At 38.3% G+C, this 15,260-nt stretch overlaps 1 protein-coding gene across 3 annotated transcripts in view; it reads right to left on the reverse strand.

Annotated features, from left to right (window-relative positions):
• The window catches only part of PTPRC (protein tyrosine phosphatase receptor type C), a 59,140-nt gene that overhangs the window by 16,502 nt on the left and 27,378 nt on the right, over positions 1-15,260 (reverse strand). Inside the window, exons 3-12 of one of the 3 annotated variants that reach the window (XM_050306571.1) lie at positions 9,761-9,787; positions 9,187-9,324; positions 8,541-8,627; positions 8,053-8,082; positions 7,066-7,284; positions 6,343-6,444; positions 5,341-5,508; positions 4,339-4,470; positions 3,027-3,188; positions 16-215 (exon numbers count right to left, since the gene is read on the reverse strand). In XM_050306571.1, the coding sequence (XP_050162528.1) occupies positions 16-215; positions 3,027-3,188; positions 4,339-4,470; positions 5,341-5,508; positions 6,343-6,444; positions 7,066-7,284; positions 8,053-8,082; positions 8,541-8,627; positions 9,187-9,324; positions 9,761-9,787 (1,265 nt within the window). The remainder of the gene's footprint in view (positions 1-15; positions 216-3,026; positions 3,189-4,338; positions 4,471-5,340; positions 5,509-6,342; positions 6,445-7,065; positions 7,285-8,052; positions 8,083-8,540; positions 8,628-9,186; positions 9,325-9,760; positions 9,788-15,260) is intronic. The other 2 variants (XM_050306572.1, XM_050306573.1) reach the window with 2 other exon arrangements.

The following is a 15,260-nucleotide window of genomic DNA, read 5'->3' on the forward strand; positions in this document are numbered from 1 at the left end:
AATAAGCCTACTTACCTTAAATGTATAATTTGTCAAGTATGAAAGATCCTCTCTTTTAAACTCACAATTCCCGCTTTTATTCTCGGTTTCTCCATCGTTCTCCCAGGTCAATTCAAATATTGCTTTTGGTCCATATATTTTTTGACCTTTGCACTTAATATGGACAGTATTATCAGCTGTCAACCTTGCTTCAACAGCAGCCACTTTCTGTGGTACTGTACACAAAAGAAGTATTACTGGTACTACTCTCATCATTTCAAACCCAACATTTCACACTGTATGTGCTCACATCTGTTTATCTTCTCTCCTAATATAAATTTCATACATTTTCTTCCTTAAAAATTTCAGTCCCAATTTAACAAGATAAGTAAAACCAGTTTTGACTTAACCATAGGCTTATCTGAGCTGGAAAAGATGTGAAGTGGAACTGAAAAGGCTGGGAAGATCAGAGGTCTACTGACAGTCAGGCTGCAAACACAGTATGATGTCAAACCTCACTCTTACATCTGACATCACTTTCTCATTTGAAAAACATGGGACAACAGACAAGACAGGAGGACAAAGAGTTTTCCATGTGAATATTCATTTCAAAACTTCTATAAATGAAAATTCCTGCCAGAATTTACTGGTGTGTTAAAGCTGGCCTAAAACCACAACAACTTTTTACTTGTTAATGATACGGAATCTGTTAAGTCTAATCTGCGTTTTCTAACTCTAATTTTGTATTTTGCAGCAAATATGTTTCAGACTGAGGGGCACAGCCCAAGGAACTGAGAGTTTATAAAACCTTTCAGAAAGTAGATAACCTCCTCCATAAGGGAGGCCCATTGGCCACATTTCAGTAGAACTTCACCATGAAAATTTTCTTCAAAACAACTTCAACTTGCAAAGTAGTATATTAAAAAAAAAAAAAAAAAAGAAAAAAAAAAAAAAAAAAAAGCAGCTACTTTTTTGTTCATATAAAGAGCTAAGAGCAGATCAGATATCTCACGTGGGTATTTTCCTTGGCTGAGTGTGAGGTTACGACATATCTGCTCATTTTAATCCACAAGGCAGGCCTGTTATTCCTACTCCACATACCACTGAGAGAGCTATGACAAGCAGAAAGTGAACTCTTCTGCAGGCAATGTGTTTGTTGAAGATGAAAGCACGTTTTATAAAATGTAGGGGTTTTCCTGCTTCCAAGGAGTTGTGCTGTACTGATACACTGTGCTTTTCAAGAAACCATAAAACTCTTCCACTGTCTGCTTGAACATGTTGTAACAGTTGGAGAAGGTCTAACCAATACCATTAATTCATGAAGGGAAGCAACTTGTTATTTTCTCAAAAAAAATAAGGGACATGAGGTTGTTTTGAGACCCATAAACTTATACTGTACATGGTAAACTTCAACTGAGTTATTAAAACATGAGTGGAACCCCAGAAAGTGGGGGCTTCAAAATATACTATGCTCAGACAAGATTTTCATAGAGAAAAGAATCAAGATCATGTTCAAATTAGGGTTGACTAAAAATTAAAGACATTTTTTTATTTCTGTTACAATTAAGTCTCAGATCAAAATGTTTACATTTATCAATTAATTAATTTATCAGATCTTTTATTTTTTTCATGGGGCTTCAGGTGACAGTTTTGGTCCCTGTATACTTCAAACTATAAACTAAAATTTGTTAGTTCAGTGACCCAGAGTAATCAGGGGATTCTAATCTTTACATGGATTGTCTATAAAACTGGCTGCAAAAGCTCTGCATATTCCACAGAGGGATAAGATTCAAATTCAAAACAATAGTCTGCCAGAAGCATTTCCCAAAGATCTACAGAAGCACATTCAATAAAAACAGCACCCAGGTTTAATGTTCTTATATCCATTTCTACAGACTTTTCATGAGTCCTAAAAACAACAAAAGACTTTATTACTCCTGGTGGGGTGGTGGGGGGGAACAATCACTGCTTTAAACTATCATTATATCACTATCACAAAGATAATATTTTATTTTTCACTAAAAAAAAAATCTTTTGCTTATTCAATGAAATTAAAGGAAATATTAATTTAGTATCTTTTGAGGTATAAGCCATCATAGTTTTCCTTTAGCTGTATATCTATATTAGCTAAATCTGGAGGTGGTGCAGCTAGAGCTAAAAAAGTACTGGAAAAAAAACTAAATAGATATGAGGGTTTGGGTAGGTTTGGATTTTGTTTTGTTGCTTTTTTCCTCAAAGAAATAGGACGAGGCTCTACATCTGAAGGCTAAAAGGGGGAAAAACCCTAACAAAGTAAAAAGGACTGCATCTCTAGTACGCCTTTTCTGCATCAGGAGAATATCCATGAAGTCTGTTGGTTTGGGGGTTTTCGAGCTTCTCTTATAGATTTATCAAGTGAACATGCATGGCAAACAGAGAATCAGGACCACAGGGCTAAGCTTTTGAAAGCATAGCCCCAAAAAGCTGCACAGACCTTTCTGTCAGCACAAGGGCTGGCACACATTTGTCTTTAACCTGATGTTGGAAGGCAACTGTGTTCGTGTACACCCAAACTAATCGACACCCAGGGCAGACATCAGTGCTGCTGTAGCCTGGGTGGTGCAGGTCTGCTTCAAGCAAACAGGTAACTACAGAGCAGAAGGTACAGTCTGCACAGCTTTGTATCTTGAAAGCCACATAATTAAACACAGACGTTTTTCTTTCTATTTTTGTTTAATTTGAATCTTTTCTTTAGATCGGGACGTAATGCTTTCTAAAATCTTAACAAGGATTGAAAATGAATGAAGAACTCTTTTTTTTTTTTTTTTAAATCTTACATATATAACAATAATACTAATACCAAGTGCATAAATAAAACCAGATTAACATTAAAAAATTTAAAAAGAGACACTAGTAATGGGAATGTCAATACAATTATTTTAATGTTAATCAGTTTCTTGGTTAACAGCAATACCGTGTATAAAATATAATGAACTACAAGAGAAGAGTACATATTCTTTGTGTTAGAATCAGCCTCATTCATAGTAGTTAGCAAACAAGAGACTTACCTCCTTCTTTTGTTGTAAAGTTATGCATTTGATGTTTACCCTTAAGTCTTCCCATATGTTTGCTGTTTGTATATGAAGCCACCCACACAGAAACGTTGCTATACGGTTCATCTACTTCGAAAGTCCAGTGAGTCTTGTTGGTTTCTGTCTCTTCACAAAAAACTGAAAAATGAAATTAATTAATGAAATCTATTTTATAAGCACAGGAACTCTTCATCAGAGCTACCTAAAACCACTGTCATGTGTATTTCTGTTTTAATTGCCTTTTACTTGGTTGCTTTTTCTGGCTTACTAATACTCAATGAAGGCTCAGAAAGAGGAAGAAATATAAAACCACAAAAGGAAAGACACTTTCTTCTGCATTCAGCTTGGGAAGGGGTTAGTAGAAAGGTGTCACTCTGCACACTGAGAGAGTCTGTACTGGTGTGGTGTGAGAGATGTTGTGTGCTTTCAGTGATAGCAAGCAGGAGAGAAAGGAATTGCAGGAGAACTCGAGCAAAGCTGTTAATCCACATTGCAAATGGGGCTTTGGTGGCCTGGAAACTGGGGAGAAATGGCCTTTCAATGTTTTCTTCTGGCTGATTCAGATGTGACCTCCCTGTTCCCAGACATTACTACCTCAGTCTCCCACACTGGCCAAGCCAAACCAATCACAGAAACTGGTTCCTGGGGCTGCCACCCTTTTGGGTAGTGGTCAAATTCAGGGCAAGGAGAACGGGAGAGATTATTTATATCTGGGGAACACAGCACCATAACAGCCTTTGGTTCCTCTGGCAGTCCAGGTTTATATAACCTGCAGTATGTGAACAGAAAGGATGAATTAAGCCAGAGCTAGCTTGAACCTGAAACACATTTATTATTATCAGGTTCTTCAATTTAAAAACCTCATTTTCCAATCCTTGTTTTGAAGAGAAGCTCACATCTGGAAAATGTGATCCCAGAGTAATGAACACAAACTTGTCCATTTAAATGCAAGGTGGCCTAGACCAGCATCTCTGAAAGGAGTGGTCATTTAGTAGAAATCTGGTTACACTCTGGCTACACCTACCTAAGCAGGTTTATACTAACTTCTATACTCAGGACCCTTGCTTTTACATACATTGTTGTTACTCAGAAGGCAGGTTCTGGTCTTCTCAGAGAACATATTGACCAGCTATAGCAGCATTTTCTGAGACAGAGAGCGCCTTTCTGCAAACTGATCAGGCAACTCTCAGAACTAAAACTGAATACAAGAAAAATGAGAACTGAAGGTGATAGGGTTATGTCCTGACATGGGAAACTGACATGCAATGAATTATTTAACATTACTTACCTCGGCCAAACACAGAGCATTGCACAAGGTAGCCATGTATGGGCCCATTTAAAGTGTTGCTGGGTTTTGTCCATGTAACTGTTACATCTCTCTCACCATAACTTACGTTAAGGTTTTCTGGTGCTTCTGGTTCTGTCGGAAAAGAAAAATAACAATAATTAGCAATAAATGAAAATGCAAATATTCCTCTTTTTACCTACTTTGATCAGTTAAATTTCATCAGATACTAAAGGAAGATACCAAACAATGAGAAATATTTATCGTACTCTGTTTCATTCCAAAAATGATACATAAGTATAAACTGAGTCTATGTAAAAGCATCATATCACAGTAATTTCATAAATGTAATTAATTCTAGGTAAGGTGAATACAGCAATATCACATATATTACTAAAACTGTCCAACATTTCCAAATATTAACCATTGTTTTTATTCTCTTATAATTTTAACAAACCCAATGTTTGGCCTGCATTTTTATCTGTAGGTTACCTGATTTAGGTTGTTTTCTTTTTTAATTCAGAAAAATAAAGCTAAACTATTTCCAAGGACAATGATGTGGAAAAAACATATCATTTTACATGGAGATATTCTTGGCAATTATTCTATTATGCCTCTCTTTAAATCAAGAATTTAAGACATGTTTCTGACTAGGCCTGCACTTGTATGTGTCTTCCTTCAAAATTCCTTATATTTGGCCATGTTCTCAACCTCCAAAACAAAAAAAATAAAAATAAAAATCACAATCTCTAATAGGAGGAGAAAAAGGCGTCAGATTGGAAGACTGAGGCTGGGGCTGGAGAGGGAAATGAAGCCTGTGACTGCAAGCACAGAACAAACACAAGGAGAAGAGACCAGGAGGGAGGAGCTGGAGGAGAACCTGAGTGTGGCAGAGCACGTTTCTCAAAACACATCTTCAACTGCAGGAAACACAGCCAGGAGGACTCATTGTAAGGGTTCCCAGAACTACGTGGAACGTAAAGCAAAAATGATCATCGCACTTACCACCGTAATCTGTAGTTATGTTGAAGTTTTGGTTGGCAACTGCATTTTCATGAAAATACATGGTTCCAGTGCAGTTGTACACACGGTTGGGTGATAAATTTTCCAGGAGTTTACATGTCTTTTGATCTGGAGCTGTAAAGTCTGTTGAAACTCTCAAATCTGGTGAATCTGTAGAAACAAGAAGAGTTTGGTCAATACTTTTTTCACAACTCCAAATATGCATGGCCCCATTTCGACTGGGACGTCCTCTACCGTATTTATTCAATGCAATTTGCAATAAAGTATCACAATATTCCAAACAGAAAAATGTACAGCCTCGTCCAGTGACTAGTTTTAGGTTCTTTTGAAAGCTCCTATGATTTGATTTTTTTAGAAAACAGGTTTCCCACAGAAATCATATGTCATGGGAGTCTGGCAGAACCCTGGAATGGCTTCCTATCTCTTCAGTTCTCTGAAACAGGAAATTTCCAGCCCCAGACATTCATTAGACATTTTTCTGGGACACTTGAGGACATTCAACATCCATATCTTCTCTATAACATCAGCTGTCTTTGAGCCAGCATCTCCTCATGCTGGCTGGCTCCAGGAGCAGAGAGCCAGGACTTCCACCATCCAGGAGCCTGCACAGCCAGTTGTCCAGGCAGCCTGCAAAGGATCAGCTCACAGCAGACTCACCAACTGCAGGATTTCCAAAACATTCAGCTCCCCTACAGACATCCAAGCAGGACCCAAAACCTCCAGAAGCCTGCAATTTCTGAAGCTGGTGAACTCAGCAACAGATCTCTCTGGGTTTTTGCTTTCCCCAGATGTGCAGTGTGTGGGGATGGCAGTCCCCAGACTGATGATATCGGAAATTCTAAACTACCCTTCCCTCAAACTGGCACAATTAATTTAAATCTGCCAAAAGACTAAATCTGTCATTAAAGACAACATCGGCATTGCTTGTAAAAATGAATGAATAAATAAATAACCATCTTTTATAATATTTTAGAAGGGACTTACCTTCACAGGTGGGAATCACATTAGCACAGGCAAGTGAGCTATTCCAACATAGCTGTGCAGACCCTCTGGTTTCCTCCTCAACTTCAAGAGGCCGACTGTCAACTGAAACAGAATTAATATTACACATCCCTGTGACATTGTTTATATTGATTCTTTAAATAACAGTTTTGCTCTTTTATATTATTTGACTTGTTCTGCAATATAAAGAAACAATTGGCACAGGGTAATATACAAAGAATTTAACAAGGAACGGAAGGTAAAAGTTGAAAAAGCGTACACGAGGTAAAGACACAATGACATTTAAATAATAAATGGAAATTTTAGTCCAAATTTCCAGCATAAATAGCAGCTTTGAAGTGGTGGCTGGTCTTGCTATTGCTTATCACACTGCATATGGTCAATGTAGTTTAATTCCCTTTTCCCTTAACAGTGAGAAAATTATTAGTTTTATTACATCATACTTTAAGAAAATACTGAGGGGTTTTAATGTGCAACTTCAAAATATCTTGCAAATCAAGTACAAAGTATAAAAAACTTCCATCTGATTCTCTGAAAAGAGACAAAAATAGATGCTGAAACCCAGGGAAGCGGAATGACTACGTATTAAAAAAAAAAAAAAAAAAAAAAAAAAGAAAGAAAGAAAGAAAGAAAGAAAAAAGAACACAAACCAAAATCAACTAAAAACACCATCAAAAACCCCTACTAAATCCCTTGTATACCTACCTGGTGGAACAGTAAAATTATAACTGTCTGGACAGTTTGTAACCTGAATTGTGTATTTCATGCATTTCCGAAGCAATACTGTATGGGTGCTGGAATTTGCAATTATTCTTTTGTTCGCCTGCACAATGAAATATTCTCTGGATATTGTGAGATTACTCAGCACAACCTCAACCATGTCATTCTCGTATTCTGTACTTATGCTGCTATCAATACCTCCACCTAAAAGAAAAAGAGTAAACAATGATTTTATGACAATTTTTTAAAAAAATTAAATGTTTTATGGCACCCCCATGTGTTTTAAGAATTAGAAAATACTGAAAATTATCTGCTCCTCAACTCTTATTTTTGTTTTTTATTTATCTTTTACTTAAGAAAAATGTTTAGTCAAAACAGAAAATTTCCTTAGTAAAATATTCTTTTCAATAATTCTCTAGTTAAGAAAACTAAAAATTAAAAATATGAACATTCCAGAAACAGATTTACTTTCATTTAAAATGTTAGATCAAAGTGAAATACTTTGTTTTGAAACATTAGATCATTTGTTTCCATTGAGTAAATAATGGCTATGGTCTATTCTTGAAAATTACAGAGGCCTCTAATTCTGAAGAGGGATAAATCAAGGTCTAAACCTTAGTTCTGTGTGACTTATGAACTGCACTTTACACCATGGGATTATCAGCATGGTGGGGAAGAACTAGAAAGGGCCTAGTGGGGTGAAGTTGATCAATTCTGTAGCCTGATATCAACAGCTGTTCATGCAGGGCAATTCAAGAGAACTGTAAGTGGAAGTGAGAAGACTAGAATTGTTAATAACTTTATTCCTACTTCTTCTAGAACTGGAAGACGTTTTATAAAATAACCCAAGATGCTAACTGATTAGTTTTTTTGCTTTTTTAATATTTTATCAGTTTTACCAATTTTCTGCATTTGACTTTACTATTTGGTCACATTTCAAGACTGAGAGAGAATAAGAGGTTTGGTTCTTACCACAAGGTAATGGAGTTGTCATTGTGGTTCCTATAAGAAAAGAAAACAAAATGAATGCTTGTTTTTTCCCACAGAGCACTGGAGAAGGGTGACCAATACTGTCCCAAACTCTTCATTAAATATGTCCAATACAACTAAACTTACCTAGCACTCCTCTTGCATTTGAAATAGGGAAGAAAACATCAGCTATATATAAAACCCCATTGTTTAACAAGTTATTTTAGAGATCATGTGTGTTTCACAATTTTTTTTATGACATCACTGAACTAGAAATCAAACTGTTTTTAATATTTCTGAATACAAAGTTACACAAGAATATTCCAAAATCACACATAGATTCCTAAAAACCCCCTGAAGTTTAATACAGCTATATGCTTGATTTGTATGCTTAGGTTTGATAACAGAAATCCAAAATGAATTGCCTCATTCTAGCACATTTTCTGTGCTTCAAGCATCATAATTGTGGTAACTGTGTGCAAGTTTGTCACCTATTGTGTGAGTGGGGGTGATCCCAGTGTTTGCTGGCGTGCTGACTGGTGAGGTGGTGCTGTGCAAGGATGTTGAATTGTAATCATCTGTAAGGAAATAAACAACATATCAGCATTAAAAGTGAAATTCATTTTTTCATATTGCTATGACATCAGAAATGTCTTATACCACAGCCCTTCCCTGCTTTATTTCTTGGGGGATTTTTGTAACTTGGAGAAGAAAGTTGAAAGAAAAGTAATGTTAGGATAGCAAATAAAATAGAAAATGAGTATTTTTAAAGGGAGCAGATTTTTAGGAGTATACCACTTACAAATGAATTTTCCGAGGTACAAGGAACTCTCGTAGTGTTCATTTGCCACTGTATGACTTACTATAACTCAATATTTATCCCCTTCCTCATAAACCAGAGACAGGTTTCTATATTTTCTTTCAGGTCCATTCCTATTGCTCTTGCACTGGTAGCAGCCTTGTTGACAGCAGCTGGCACTTTGATACCAGGTCCTGGTAATAATCCTGTGCCAAATTGCAGACACCTTTTCCATTTGCTGAACCATAAGCTGAACAAGGCTACCTTGACGTTGAACTACTTAGCCTTCCCCTACAATTCTGAGAGCGGGGAGTGGCATCTAAAGGAAGAAGGCAAACCTGGTGAAGGACTCTCGGAGTCAATGGGAGTGCGTGTGGTGAGGGCAGCACTGCTGTCGTGTGGTGGATTGATGAGTTCCTTGGTAGGGATGGAGCCTGAGTGCGTGGAGAAGTATGTGCTGTCTGCAGGAGAGACACCTGTGGTGAGAGGTACAGCAGTTTTGTTAATGCTCGGAGTCTGCCCGCCCAGGGAGGAACACAGAGCTGTCCACAACACAGGAGCGCAGTGCTGGAGCACCCTCACACTGGGAATTTGTTAGTAAGCAAAGGCACGCGGAACACTCAGAGTGTTAGGGGGTCCAACAGGTGTCAGATGAACATCCAGTGAGTATAACCCTTTTTGGGGCTGACTGCACCTCTTTCACGCTAAATGTTGTGTTTTAAAATACACTCAAACTCATTACTCAAAACCAGACTCATCTGTTATTCTTGCCTATCAAGACAGCATATTGCATTTTGTGAAGTGAATGACACACTCTGTGAAGTAACCATGTGTGGGCAAAGGAAAGAAGGAATTGTCAGAAAAAAAAATAAAAATCAATGCAGTTCTGTCCATGCAAAGTAAGTTTCTTACCAGGTGTAGTCATTGCTGCATCTTCTCCTGAAAAAGAGAAAGAGAGAGAGAAAGCATAAATTAAACTTTCAAGGCATTAAACACAATCATATGCTAAAAATATAAAAAGACACATTCCTTCCTTCCAACTATCAGTTGATCTTTCCCCATGGAAATACACATTCCTAAGTAATATTTATTGGATGTAGCAACAACCAGACCCCCTAAAATATTAAGTATATGATCATAGAATCATAGAATGGCCTATGTTGGAAGAGATCTTAAAGATCACTTAGTTCAAACAGCCCTGCCATGGGCGGAGATGCCATACACTAGATCACGTTGCTCAAGGTCTCATCCAACCTGTCCTTGAACAATGCCTGGGACAGGGCATCCACAACTTCTGTGGTCAATGTGTTCCAGTACCTCCCCACCCTCATAGTAAAGAATTTCCTCCTAACATCTAATCTAAATTCTTCGTCTTTTTTAGTTTTGAAACCATTCTCCCTTGTCCTATCACTATTCTGTCCATATAAAAAATCATTCTCCCTCTTTTTATAAGCCCCTTTTAAGTACCAGAAGGCTACAATCTTTTACTAATTTTGAGGATTATAAACTTCCACTTTGACACAAGAATCCTGAAATCCATCCCAAAAGTTCCCTCCAGACATATCCCTCTAAAACAGCCGGTTATGCTTTCAACAAGGAACAAACCTTCTTGTTCATACACTCCTTGCTGGGACTATTCCATAAATTTTCATCCACCTGTCTCTTCCTTTCTCCTTCTCTCTCTCTCTTTTTCTACTAGTTCTTTCCCACTGTATTTGTATCTTGGAATTTATGTATCTTTTTTTCTGTGGAACATGTGTTTTTCAGACAGTACTTCCCTGTTTATAATTTCTCTGTTACTTCAGCTTCCCTACATGGCACTTCACAACTGCCGTAGCTCTACACTTTTGAAAGCAAACTCCTTCAACCTTTAAAGCCAAAAAAATCAGGTTTATGTGACAAACTGCAAAACCTGTGAAAGATACACGTTCACTTGGCCTGTCCATGTACCAGCATCAAAACCACGTCTCTCATCTCTGACACAGAAGATCGACATTGGCAGATCTCCTGGAACTCCTAAGATTTTATCCTTATCGACAAGCAGCAGCACAGGTGTTGGCTGCTCAACAGCCACCAGGGATTGTGCACAGTTCAGAAAACCAACAAGAGCCATTAAAAAACCCCACAGCCAGTGATGATAAAGTCACCTGCAGACAATGAGCAATTTCTTTGTGCTCAGAACTATCATGAAGTGTGTATATAAGCCATGATATGAACATGAATGTAAACAAAACTTATGTCTTGTAAATATTTTTCTAGTGAGCAGTTGAATTTCTTGTAGGCTGCACATTATTCAAGGCCTCTTACTACAAATTAAAATTTGGAAAAAGCTGGTAGTCTGATATCCTACAGAAAAAGTATCAACAGAAGTCAAATGAAGCTCAGCTAAAAACAGTGATGCAGAGACAGCTATTTCTTTCTTTACAGAAGTGGGCAGAGGTGTTGCTTAAAATTTGGTCCACGACATGAGGACATGGTCTGCCTACACTTTGCCTGAAATCATATGAAACTGTCAAAATAAAATTGCTCTTAATTGTTAGAGTATAATGTCTAAAAAAGTATTAGACAGACAACAGACTGAATAACATGGATTTAGAAGCTGCTATATTAACAGGTCTAGTATGTTAATTCATTCTCCATATATTCTCCACTGAAACACAGATCACATATTCTTTTCAAAGCTACAGAATGTTAGCAGATCTCCTGATATGAGAGGTGTTGCAGATCAGAAACAAAAACATAGCTGATCTTTTGAAATATCAGTGTACCTTCAGCATTTGAAATCTCCTGTCTGGAACGTTTCTTTACAACAATTGCATAATCTAATTATATACATGAAAATGCCAAAGAACCTTGTAAAAGCTAACATTTGTATCATATTCATATTTGTCATGGGCAATTAACTTTGAATGCATTTTCACATTTTCTTCTAAAATTCAGTGTTTGAAAACTGGCATTTCGTTGCTCTAAATTCCATAATGGGATTTGTCTGTTTCCAAAGCTGAAGAATCAATTATTCCCCCTCCTTCCCAAATCTTACTCTGGTTCAGCACATCACATATACCTCAAGCCAAAAATTAATTTTCTGTGAGCATCTACACAGATCAATCTTCACTTAAAAAACTTTTCCAAGAACAGAATACTAGAAGTTGCAGAAAACATTCTGAATCAAACTCTGCTCAGAGATTAAAGAAACATTCAGAAATACTTTTCAAGCTATTTACTGATCTCTCATGCAAACATAATGGAGACAAAAATACACATACATCAAAGTTTCCTCTTCCAAGTAGTGGGCTCATAAGCTTGCCACAGTGTTGTTTCTGGATGCCTCATTCACTTCCTTAAGATTCCTGTGAAAGTAATTCTCCCCATCCACTCCCTTGTAAAGTTAAGACTAGCACTACTAGCTTCAATTTAGTGTGAGGTTTTTTGCTCATTCACAGTGACAGATGCTAAATGTTACACATAATCATGCAACTCCAGGCTAGAAGTGACCTCAAGAAATTGTTTACTCCAACTGCCTTCTCAGACCACGTTCTTAAAACAGTTTGGAACAGTCCTAGATTGCCTTTTTTCTCCCTCCAATTAAGCACTGGCATTTTTAACAAAATTTCACGGCAGTTTTATGTCCTTCTAAGCATTTTAAAAGTCTCCTGCTCTTCTGTGATTCTATTCTCTGACATGCTTTATTATGGCAACGGAATAGGATGCAGTTGAAAAGAATTCAATAGGTGGCACCAGAACATTAAAAAATCCTCTCAAACAGCAAAGCAGATACATTTCCTTGTGCAACCTTATTGAGAGATACTGGGTAAAATGAAGCAAAATAAAGAAGGATCCCAATAGAGCAGACTCTCCTACTCCAAGATTAGAAGGTATATTGCTACAACTAATTCATTTTTTTCAAAAATGTCCCACAGCACAGACAAATATGTCTGAGCTAACCTCGGGCTAAAAAAGTTAAACTCGAAGACAAAACTGTCTGCTCAGGTCTATGTTCTAAAACATAACTCTGGAAGTTTGAAGGCTGCAATCTAAAAATATCTTTTAAAATTTAATAAGGGTATCCAACCCTCTAAAAAACATGCTGTGCACTATAAAAGCCTGATGATTACCAAACTACTCAAGTTTGTATGAGTTTCAACAGGAACCTTTTCTCAAAATTTAAACCGCGTCCAGCCATAAGACATTTTGAAAACAGCATGTGTAGATAATTCAAGTGGAAGAATTAGAGCATCCACAAAGTTCCTACTACTGAAGGAACTTCTCTAAACTTCCCTTTCCCCTCTCCTGATTTGGCCACCAGCTGGTTCCTGCTGACTTGACTGAGAGATTTGCAACCCGTCAGTAATGTTTGAGCAGATGTGGCCGTAAGCAGGTGCCCTGGAAAAGGATATAATCAGCACATCCCAAAGGCAGATGGGAACCTGGCTAATTGCTTTCATTCCCTTTCCTCTCTGGCTACCAGTTGGCAGACAGAATGCAGCTGCTGGAAGTAAGAGAGGTTTTAGGTGGAATGACAGGCTGCCAACAAAATACACCTAAAAACACGAATGAGCTGACCCCTCTCACCTGAAAGCTCAAAGACACACAGGCCCTGTGAGTGAAACATGAGACTACTGCATTATGAAGAAACCTTTCAGTGTTCAACAAGAAGAGAAAATGGAAAAACTGTGAAAGGAACCAGGCCACCAAAAGTAAAAGTCTATCACTTCAAAGCCTTAGGACAGCAGGCTGCCTGGGTCACATTTGGGAGTGCAGCAGCTGCTACATCACCTCTGCAGTACTGACTGCACCCACTGCACTGAACTGTGGCCACACCCATGTAAGTCCAGTCATATGAGGAGACAGCTTATTGCTGCCCTCTCAGGAAAATGCTTTCCACTTGGCAGGACCAAGCGACTCAGCAGGATACAACTCAGCCCTAGAATATGTTAAAAGACGCTGTATTTCAAGTAAATCCAGGGTCTGATCCTCTCCAGCAGAAGGAAGTGCCAGCACACATTTCCTGTGTGTGTGATGTTATTAATAACTCAAACTCCAGCTGATAAGATGGAGATACTGTTGAATTGGCATTAAGAGTCTAAAAACATTATCATGTTTATAGGTGCGAAAATACATTAGCTGATGACAGGGAACATGCCTTTTAATTCCATTCTGCTGCTTAATTTGCACAGTGAGTAAAGTGGACCCAGTGTTGTATTTCCTGCTGGGCTGGGCAGGGGACTGCGCTGTCCCCTCTGAGCGCAGGATTGCTGCAGGATTGCATTCCTTGGGAAACACAGCATAGAGAAGTGTGGAAAGGAGGATGCCTCTTCTTCTAACAGTGCATTTGGTGTTTTATCTAGTGTGGTACCATACCAGCTGGCTCTTCACATCCAGCTGTACTCCGCGTGTCTTTGCCAGAGCTGGGAGGGGGCAGAGGAAGTAATCCTTCCTCTCGGCCTCGTGTCTGTAAAACAGTTGGCAGCTGGGTTTTGCTGCCAGGAAAAACGCTCAGTGATTCTGCAGAGCTGCTGCCCTTTTCCCAGGATCTCTCCAGCCTTTGGCATATTGGACAGACCCCAGCAACCCCCACCAGGCAGCATTTTACACCAACAGCTTGTGTAGGTCCAGATTCTGTCTCCCCTCTCTTTACAGCTGAGCAGCACAGCTTCAGCAGGGTCAGGGCTCTTCACATCTGCACAGAACGCAACAGGATGTGGGCTGCTTGTTCAGATGGAGTAAAGCTCTCCGAGGGGGTCTTCTAGCAAACAGCACAGACATTGCAGCTCCACTGCAAGCCAATACTAAATTGCAAAATAAAAAAAAAAAAAGAACAGTTCCTGGTGGGAAGTGAAGGGTGAGTAAGGCAAGGAGCCTTACAAACTGCTGCCAGCCGCCCTTCTTTGATTTATTTTTAAACTTCAAGTGGGATAGGATGTAATTCACACCTACTTTAAGGCTCCTTTGTGCTGCCAGAACCAGCTAAAGAGACCTTAAAGTAAATGAGCATCAGGGCCAGAGATGTTACTGCTTCTTTTTGCTGCAAACACAAAATAAAGGGATCCATTGCTACTTTATAAACAAATCTGTGCAGACCTAAGAATAGATTAGCAAGCACTTCAACATCTGAGTAATTCTACACCACAGAGGACCCCTCAAATTTTATACGTGGGATCTATGTGTGCTGAAGTGCTTTCATAATCACAAACTGCAGAATTACACTTTATTCCTTATCACTGGCTCTGGGGGTGGGGGAAAACCCAAATCCATTCCCAGTTTCCAGACAAATTCCTGCTTTTTGAAAACTGATTTTAAAAATGCTGTATAAGCTTCATATTAAAAATATGTGAAATATTGCATGCTCTGAGTCAGAAAATTAACTACTCATTTGAGTTTACAGTGTAGAATTTTCTTGTATAACTGGAAG

Source organism: Myiozetetes cayanensis, unplaced genomic scaffold (assembly GCF_022539395.1).
Source record: "Myiozetetes cayanensis isolate MyiCay16 unplaced genomic scaffold, myiCay2020 scf12, whole genome shotgun sequence".
Lineage (NCBI taxonomy): Eukaryota > Metazoa > Chordata > Aves > Passeriformes > Tyrannidae > Myiozetetes > Myiozetetes cayanensis.